Raw genomic sequence first — 10,021 nt, 5'->3', positions numbered from 1 at the left:
TGCCTGGCAGTGCCCTGAGCCAGGGTGACGAGAGGCCTTGGCTCATGCTTGTTCTGACATCTCCATGCAGTGTCCTGCCCCATTGCACAGTACAGGCTTACTGTAAGGGTAAAATTTTGTTGAGGATTAAGTCAAAATCCCAACCGACTTGAAGGCAGCTGGAATCATGACAAGTCTCCACACCTTGCAGATGATGGCAGAAATCACTACAAATACAGGTGAATTTAATAACTACTTGCCTATGCAAGTGATTCAGGGGCTTATTTAATGGTTAAAGAAGGACCATTGTGGCTCTTGAATAGTAGGGATGGCTTAGGCTGTGGGATCTGTTCATAGTCTAGTTTATGATCTGTTTATAGTCCTGTTTTGTACTAGAACTTCTAGGAAAGAGCAAAAATAGATGGTGAATTTTCTCTCCAGTACCATGCTGTACTCCTAGCTAGTTATAGTGCATACTGCTCTATGTGCCACCAAGCTCATTAGAAGAAAATCAGCTACCTCTACTGGCTAAGGTTAGGTACGTGGATATAAGCGATGCAGGGTGAAGCCTTGTAGTGCGTGGATGGGCTGTAGCTGGCTGGAGGCAGTGAGTGAGAGAAATTATGTCCTGGTCCAAGCTGAGCTTGCAGCTTTGAATGAATTCAGGATTTTTCTTTTGGATCTGGGAGACCTTTTCAATTAATAAGTTGTTGCTCTTTAGAGTTGAAAGCTGGCTTCCTGGGTAGCATGGGGAACATCAAAGCTGTTGGTCTTTGTCTTGGTTTAGGGGCTGCACACACTAAAGAGAAAAAGGATCTAGCTTTTTTTGTGAAGGGTGGGATAGCAGCGCACTTCAGGCATCTGGTTTAACACTTCTGGTTTCAGAAGCATGAGTCTGAGCTCCATGCTCTATTTTGCACCAAGGGCTCAGCTGTACGTGGGTGATTCAGACTTGGTGATGAAAGTCAGACGTGCATGTTGGTCACATTATGCTCTCATGTGATTTTGGTTTCAGAAAGTTTGTGTGCCTTTTAGCTCTGCTACTCTGAGTCTGGGTGGACTTTCGGCATTACCTTTTCCCATGGCAACGAGGGAGGCATGAAGTCCCTCTTGGCTTCCTGTTCTTGGTCCAGCACTGAACTGTGGGACCTGCAGGGTGGAGGGAAGAGGAAGCAGCAGTTAAATGTGTGTGGCTGGGTTGTTTTCTGCTCGTGATGTTTTACCAGATACTGTACTGCCTGTAAAGTCATGCCTCCCCCAAGGGGCAGGCAGGCTGTGGCCAGGGATGCGATGATTGGACTGTCCTCCTCGTCTGGAGGAGCTTAGGGGTCTGTGCTTGCCATGGGATTGATTTTTCGCTCTGGACGCACAGGCAAAGCTGGGAGCGTGCCCGGCTGCTTGTCAGGGCTGCATATTGCACGGGCGCCTTTGAGTCACGGCGTCGGAGGAGGCATATGGCTGGATGCTGAGACAAAGTGCTCCTGCAGCTGGAGGGCTTCAGCGTGGCGACTTCCCCAGGTTGACTTTTCTCCATTACCTTGCACATGGCAATGGCATCAGTGAACCCCAAGGAAGGCTAGTTGCTTGCTTGGGGGTGTGTGTGTGTGTATCTGCTTGATTTTTGTTTAGGGGGTTGGGGCTGGGTTTTTTGTTTTATTTACTCTGGCTTGGCTTCAGCCTCTCCCTGTGTCGAGGAGAAGAAAGAAACAAACTCCGGGGGGGGGGGGGAGGAATCACAAACCGAGCCGAGCCCCAGCGGGGCCGGCGGGGAGAGGCCGGCGCGGTCCCGGGGGCGCTGCCGCGGGCCCCGGCGCGGCGCGGGGAGCCGAGCACCGCGCCCGCTCCGCGCCGATCCCGCCCGGATTTTGCACGTTTCCTTTCTTTTTTTCCTCCCTCTTTATTTTCCTCCCCCTTCTATTTTTTCCTCTATTCCCCCCTCTCTTCCCTCCCTCCCTCCCTAGCGTGGTTGGATCAGTCTTTTGGTATTTCCTGCCGCCGCCGCCTCCCCCGAGCAGCTGTCCGGCCGCGGCCCGCCGCTCCGCGCTTTCCGTGCTGCGGGAGGAGAGGCTCCGCGGGGCCCACGCGTGTCCGCGCCACTCCATCCCACGCGTGTCCTGGCGGCGGCGATGCGGGCGGCGCGGCGGCGGCGGCCGGGCGCGGCGTGCTGAAGGCGGCGCCGCGCGGGGGGCTCGGCCGCCCCGACCAGGTAAGACGCGCCGGGCTCCCCCCTTCTCCAGCCCGAGGGTCGGCTGTCTCCGAACCCTTCACCCCTAAAAGGCCACTTCCCCCCGCCTGCCGTACCCCAAAAGCCATCCTCCCAAAAATACCCTCTAAAAGCAAATATCTCCCCCCCCCCCCCCCCCCGCATTACCCTAATAAATCCACACACACACCCCCCAGCCAGTCCTTCTTCCTGCCCCCCGGACAGCCAGGCTGCCTATTTTTAACCATAACGTGGTACCCCAGAGTCTTATGAGCGAGGCGATTCCAGTTAGAGGCTGAGCGTTGGCAGCTCTGGGAAGGGAACCCTGCTCTGCCCATGCTTTGTGCCCAGGCTGTGGGTAGCAAGGGTGTTTTGCTGTTTCTGTGTGTGCCTGTTGCAGTTTGGGGTTTGGTGGTGGGAGCTGTGGGGTGTCGTGTCTGTCGTTGTGCCCCCCCCCCAGCATCTGTGCATAGCAGGGCTGGATGGCCCAGTGTGTGGCTGGCATGGCATGGGGGATTGCAGGCTGTCAAGGTGACATCGTTTCTTTAGATGTGTGGGCATATCTGGTCAGTGGAACCCATTTTTAACATACTTCTTCCAGGATGGTGAGGAAATAGTAAGGAGGCTGTCTGCACTGATACTAATTGGCTATGTGTAAGTGATGTTAGTATTACCTTTCTTATAGGCACTTGTACAGATACCATACTAGAGGCCATTTGCATTGCTATCTAAAAATCAGGTAGACCCGAGTTTGGAAATGCTTTTAGCTTGCACTAAGTACAGCAAGGCAGCATTCCTGGAGAAATAAATATATAAGCACATACAACTGTCTGCTGGATCAGAAACCATGTTTTTCAAGTGCCATGCAAACCTAAAGTGCTGTAGTGTGAAACAATTGTTTAATGTAAGTGAGGAGGAAACTTCTTTAAGCTGTGTAGTCACCTCTTCACTTCATCCAGCTGCAGCAGTATCTTTGTTGTCAAAATATTCCCTCTTTTTGCACTGATGCAGAAGATAGTAGTATTCAGCAAAGTCTGTACAGCAGAGAGCAGCCGCTGCATTGGATGTGTCCCAGCTGCCACCTTTCTTCCTTGGCAGCAAGTTTCCAAAGAGGTGTGAGTGGGGAGGGAGGGAGATAAGTCTCAAGTCATGCTTTGCAGCAGTTTCCCCTTTGCATGTGGTAAGTTTTCTTGCTGAAGGTGGAGAATGGGTGTTCTCTGCAGGGCAACTCATGGTGGGATCATAGGTGACGCTGAGAGTACGCTTGCCCCAGCCTGGTGAGGGGGGTGATAGCTGAGCTGGGCCAAAAGGCATGGGGAGAGCAAAGGAGTCTGGTTCAGTGCCAGGGTTTACTTTATGCCACTATTGATCAGGATAGGGATGGCAATTCTCTGATTCAAGGGAAAAAATGCAGGCCTTAGTCCTGCCTGCAGCCTGTTTTGGTCTGAAGTGGGCAACATGAACCTAAGCAATGATTTAATCATGGTGCTACGTGAATGTAACTCAAAGGCGGATTTACTGCTGTAATCTTTTCATGGTACTTAATTTAATTTCCATGTGCTTTATTGCAACACTGATTCATCAGGCGGGTGGGAGGGAGGCTTGTACAGTACAGGTGGTTCAGTTTCCATTGCTGGATTAGGTATTTAGCAAGGTGCTTTCTTGGCTACAGTAGGGGAAAAATGGCTCCGTGTCCAATATGGCGTTGTGATTTGGAATCTGGGATATGTCTAGGGAGATGCGTTCCTGTAATCTGTAATGGGCAGTGTTTGAAGTCAGTGTGCTATGTTCAGAGCAAAACTCAGACTCGACTAATTCATATTGTGTTCATAGATCATAAAAGTTTTAGTTAAGCTGATCTGAATTGGTTTTGTCTAACTTCATGTCCAAGGGACCTGTTATCTGCTGGAGGCAATTGTGAGATTGTCAGTGTTGCCAGTGGTGCAGGTCTCTTAGGCCTGGATCAGGGGCTCAAGAGGTGAAAATGAGAGTGCCCTGAACTGTGTCTGCAGGGTCCTGCTGCTTCTGAGCCATGGAGCACAGACCTCCCTCTGCAACTGCACGGATTTGTGCTATTTGATCTCCCGTTTTATTTGAGGAAAAAGCTGCATTCAGTGTTTCTTCTCCTGACCTCCCTGCCTTTGGAGCATTAATAGCACAGTGTTTTCTCAGCCAGAAATGCTGCTCCTCACGCCTCCGCTGCTCAACATGAGATGTCTCTGGCAGCACATTGTAGGTGTTTGTGCATGCCTGCTGTGGTTACTAAGGTAAAGGAAACACAAGTAGCAGCTCAGGGAATGGGAACAGACAATCCAAATGCCAAGTACATGTGGGTTTAGGCAAGAATGATGGTGACCTGCTATGCCAGCCTGTCTCGGTGTGGGGCTGGGCTTGCTTACTCCTCGTGCAGGCTCCTGACTGTCATTGCTGGCATTTGTGCTGTGCTTTCCAGAGTGCCAAGCTTCTGAGTCTGAGCAAACTCCTTCCAGGTGCTGCTGTGTGTGGAGCTCACAGCCCTCCTTATGGAGCAGTGTTGCTGTGGTACATTTAATTGTACAGGGCTGACTCTAAATCACAGGTTCAGCCCTCATCCCAGCCCCTCCCCACCACTGTGGCTCTTTCTGGCCATGCAGTGAAGGAGGAAGGAGACAACCATCCTGGAAAACACCCTTTTGATAAGCAGCTGCTGAGCCTCTGTGGAGGGCTAAGGAGCAGCATACATCCTTCCCAGACCTTCCCGCCTGCTGCTTTATTGCTCCAGAGGATGAGCTGCTGAGGACCCAAATTCCAAGTGGTTCTCTTCACACCTGGCTACACACTGCCCTGGCTTTGCAATCTCATCTTCCCGTTGTACCTGCCTGCCGCCTTCGTGTCTCCCCCGCCATGGTGATGGGTTACTCTTCAGGACCAGTTTTCCCGTCTGCAAAATTTACTACCCATGTGCTTCCGCTGCGACACTAATTGGTCACAGCACACTTTAGCATACTGTGTATTTTAAGCCAGCCTTCAATTAGTAGCAGCTCTGAGACTCCTTGTTAAAATGCTTCTCTCCATTGCTACTCTGGGAGTGGTGGGAGCAAAATTAATTCATGGGTGCTCTCTCCCAAGCTTGGAATGTGAGATCAGGTGAGCCAGGAAATAGCAAAAACTTCCCAAAATAATGCCTGCTGACAGGAATATTTTATCACTGAGGAACTCAAAAGCCAAGACTGCTTCAATAACTTTCACATTTCTGAATTACTGGAATACTATTTCAAGGTGTAGGGGTGTCATGCTTGCATCAGGCTCTAGGTACTGTATATGCATCTGTGTAATAAGAAAAGATCAAGGGATTAAAGGGGAATATTTTGCAAAATGGGAAGCAGCTGACAGCAGGCTACTAAGAGTCACCCTTAAATTGTTTCTGCCCATCATGAAAGGAGAATGATGTGAAAAACAGATTTTTTTAAATTTTTTTTTTTAGGTTAGAATAGTCCAGCCACTTATGTGTTTGATTTTTTTTTTTTCTTGCAACCTGGATAAGAAATGTGGGCATATCTCTTGTTCCCTAGTCTCAGATAGCCTTGTATTGTGTTTGCAGAGCTATAGTTGAAGTTGTGCCATTATTTCCTTTGCGCTCCTTTTGGATTGAAGGATTTATAGACATGTAAATCAAACTCTCAATTTAAAAGGCTCTTTTCTCCTCCTTGTTTTATAAACAGCTAGGTGTATACCTAGGCTTCCTTTCTGAAATGTGTCACTGAGGTCTGTGCTATGGGCCAGTATCAATAACCTCATTGTGCTGGCAGCCTTATTGATAATAGTTTTTGTATGTGTTTTGTTAAAGTTCAAGCCAAGTTTTGACTTCTTGGGAATTGGCTGTAGGGCTGTGTGAATTTGGGTGTTTTGGCAACCTCGTTACCATTTGCATGATTATAGTATCAGTGTAAAATTAACCAACTAAAGGCAAGAGAAATACACACATCCTTAATAAACTGGCACATGTGCAGCTATCCTTATGGGGGGGGGGAACCCAACACTGAGTCTGCCTGCTGCATCCTGCCTAACCTGTCAATGAATCAATCAATGTGAAATTGTACCCCCAAGGAATAATGTAATAGCTATTTTGTGTGTATTCCCAAAATGGGATGCTACTGTAGTAGTGTCCCAAAGGGTGTGCTGTCTAAATTGATCAGCAGAGGCTAAGATAAAAGCAGACTTGCTGCTTGTCTTTATGAGATGCAGAAGAGGCATTGAGTGATGAAATGTCTAGTTCTGTGTTGAGTGGAGAGCTTGAATGTGAACTTGGTCCTTCTGTATCCCAGCACTTTGAGCACAAAAACAGTGTCCTGCTAGGTCTCCTTCACTGCAAAAAACATGAGATTGCTCTAAGAGGCACTTTAATTTCCATGCTAATGCAGTTTGTTCCAGACAACTGTTCATGTGTTGTTGCTCCTTCCCACCTCCAGTGCTGCAGAGACAGTTTGGCTTTTGTTAACTTGTGTTGTTTGATGCCAGTTAAGAGTGCAAAGCCTTCGCTAGTGTTGCACTATACAATTGTTTTGCTCTTTTCTCAGATTATAATGACAGGGAATTCTTACCACACGGCAAACAATTTCCATTTCCCAGTGATGAGAGGAAGGGAACTCTGCTGCATTGCATGGCGCGGGTAACTGTTACTCACCATGGTTAATCTTGGCAGAATGAAAAGAGCAATTTAATTTTAAGTCTTTTCTTTTTGTCTTTTTTCTTTTTGGTATGACTTTCAGCATTAGGAGAGGATAACTTTTATGTAGTAATGAGAGGTGACTGAGGCTTTTTGACACTTTATCAAACATTGCACAGTTCACTCAGGGAGCTGCTGCTGGCTCATCTGTAAATCCCTGGAAGCTGAATGTGAAATTGTCACTGGAATTAATGCTGGGCTAGTGGGGGTGGTGGTGGTGGTAGTTATTCTAGTAAGCTCCTGGCATGGATGCAAATAGGTGAGATTTACATTCTATAAGATGAATCTTTCTGCCTTTTCTTGCTGTGTTGCTTTGAAAAGAATCTCATGCAATGCTGCAAGCCTGACAGTTGCTGATACAGTGAATAATTTTTTTTCCCCTTACCTTACTAAGGAAAGAAATCTCGATTTGCAGATTGTTTCAAGACCTTTTCTTTCATATGTTGGTCAAAGACAGTTCAGGTCTGAGCAATGTAATTTTTTTTCCATAAAGTTGTAAATCCTTACTTGGATTATGAAGGCTTTCTGTGAACAGTGAATGCACCATACAAATTGCAGCAGTAGTGAGCAAGGCAGTAATTTAAGCTGCCTTCCATGGAGCTCTCTGTTATTGTCAAACTAGAGCAGGACACAGGTGTGTTAGGCATGAAATACACAATCTTTGTACTTTTGAGTTTGGTTTAAAATAGATTTTCTTCTTTCTGTTTTAACATCTGTTAATTTGGACCAACCTCCTTGTCTTGCTTGGCCTTTGTAACATCCCTCACTGAAGAGGAGATATAATTTGATAAGAAAGGATATAAATGGATTTTTTTTGTTTTGTTTTAATTCAGGTTCTGTGGATGCAAACCAGGCCCCATATTTTTTTGACTGGTGATCCACCCAGGCTTTGTTGCATATAATCACTCTGCTGTTACCACCTGAATTTCTCTCTGGACTCTAGGTCATGGGAGGCACATTGGCTTACCCGCACTCATTTATTCATACAACTATGCATTGCAGTAGACTCGGGGAGCTCTAGCTGAGGACAGGGCTGGAGGCTGTATAAACCAAGCCCAGACTGTCAGGCATCTAACCTAATTTTTTCCAGGCTGGTATTCAAGTTCTGGCTTGTGGAAACCCTCAGTGTAGGTGCCAAAAGCTTTCTTTTCCAAGAGGGTGAGGTGTGCTGAGAAGCTGGGAGGATCCCTTAGCCGTGAGTGTATCTGAGAAGTGTGCTGTAGGGTCTCCTATTCCTGAGTGCCCCAAGAAGGTAGGTGGCCAGGGTGTATTAACATCAGCTTCCCATGCCTTTTTCATCTTCTGTCTACTTGAATTACATGTTCTTTGGTGACAAGGTCTATCTTTTATTGTAAGTTCACACAATGTCTAATGCAATGTGGCCTTGGCTTCTGCTGTGCTGTTCTGTAATATAAACAAAAATAATCCCATTGTGTAAGCAAGACACTGAATAACTCCTCTAAATTAGCTACAAGAGCGTGTGTGACAGTGCCAGTTTTATTCTCTACTCCGAACAGGTGCATCCTCATGAGGAAATAAAAGGTAGGTAGGGACCAAGTGAGAATCATTGAGCAACAACTGACTGTGACTCAGAAGCAATTTAACCACAATCATCCCCACAGTGCTAAAGATTCCTTTTCCCAGAAATGCACAATATGCTGTTCTCTGCTATAAAGCTGTTGTAAGTTGACATCATTGTGTTAATATAAGCCTTGCTGTTATTCACAAGATGCACAGTTAGCAGAGAGCAAGTTTAGTACTGGCTGCTAATTATTGCTAATGTTTTCCCAATTGTTGAACAACAATATAATAAAGATATGTCCTGCTTATTATTTTATTCCTGACGGCTGGTATGCTTACATTGTGTTTAAAAATAATGCTTTTAATATCAGCTGAAGTATTACCAAGCCAGTGTTTGATTTATTTATGAGAACATAGAATGACCATTTACTAAGACCCTCTCTTGGATACCTCTTGTAGATGCTTTGTCTTTTTTTTTCTTTCTTTCTTTTTTTTTTTTTCTGAGTAGCAGTGTAGAAATTAATTGCTTTAAACAGACTGGTTTTCTAGGAAGGATCTGTGTTTGGGATTATCACATCCTTCCATGGTACAGATGTGAATAGGCATGAAATCCTTGTCTGCTTTGTCCTCACAAAAGAAATTTGACTGCAGTGGGATTGCTCTAAATAGGGACTTGTTTGTGTGAGTCAATGTTTGCAGAACTGGATCTTCCAAGCTTTTACTGCTTATCACCATATATTTATTAGATGGCATGTAAATGCATGTGGCTTCTTACCTGATTTCCTCCTGGTCTCTGTAGTTTGATCTCCTGTGTTGTGTTTGACATCTGACGCTCTTGACAGCTGTGTGTTTTCTGTTGACTTCACAGCAGCCAAATGCTTTTTATCCTGTGTGTCTCAGAGAAATCGCGTTAACAATACACCACTAGTCAGAACTTTTGCTGAAAACACACAAAGGCAGTCATTTGGTGAGTTATTTTGTAAAATGCAAATTTTTTCCTCATATAAAAAAAGGAAACTTTGTTCAGGTGAATGAAAGTGAACAGAGAATTGGTGCTGAAGTACTGTCTCTGCAATGCGAAAGGGACATTGTGCTATCATTAATGAGATTCTCCTGTTTTCCCGTGGAGATGTGGTATTGAATTTGGAAATGGAATTTGAACAATTTTCAGCTTTTCTGCTCACTGAATAGATACAAACCCTTATTGTTTAATAGCTAGATTAACTTTTAACTGATAGAGTTTCACAGAGGTAAGATAATAGCTTTGAAAAAGTAAGACTTTTTTTCTAGACGCTATTTAATTTGCCATAATTATAATAAGTGCTAAATTGAAAGGGGCTTTTCTAGTTACGATGAGGATAATGAATGGTTGTGCATTATTACCATAGCCACGACGAGGGAAGAATGAAGAGATTTAAGTTTTGCTCCAGACAGAAAGAAAATCTACATCAATGTGGTCCTTGATGATTTATTTTCCCCTCTCTACTGCCAACTCCCAGGTTTTGCTAGAAGAGTTTACTGCCCTTTGTACCTCAGGGACGCAGCAGTTTTTTGAAATGAAACAGCAGGCATTCCAAGTGAAAATGGCTGTGGAAATAGAGTGGAGAAGCAGA

At 45.7% G+C, this 10,021-nt stretch overlaps 1 protein-coding gene across 3 annotated transcripts in view; it reads left to right on the top strand.

Moving 5' to 3' along the window:
• Positions 1-1,134: 1,134 nt before the first annotated feature.
• The window catches only part of OSBPL5 (oxysterol binding protein like 5), a 146,365-nt gene continuing 137,478 nt past the window's right edge, over positions 1,135-10,021 (top strand). Inside the window, exon 1 of one of the 3 annotated variants that reach the window (XM_075047935.1) lies at positions 1,135-1,497. In XM_075047935.1, the coding sequence (XP_074904036.1) occupies positions 1,321-1,497 (177 nt within the window). In that variant the 5' untranslated portion in view covers positions 1,135-1,320. Of the gene's footprint in view, positions 1,498-2,053; positions 2,186-10,021 lie in introns of those variants that run through there. The other 2 variants (XM_075047936.1, XM_075047937.1) reach the window with 2 other exon arrangements.

This window comes from Buteo buteo, chromosome 16 (genome assembly GCF_964188355.1).
Source record: "Buteo buteo chromosome 16, bButBut1.hap1.1, whole genome shotgun sequence".
NCBI lineage: Eukaryota > Metazoa > Chordata > Aves > Accipitriformes > Accipitridae > Buteo > Buteo buteo.
This window is presented reverse-complemented; position numbering and strand designations above follow the sequence as displayed.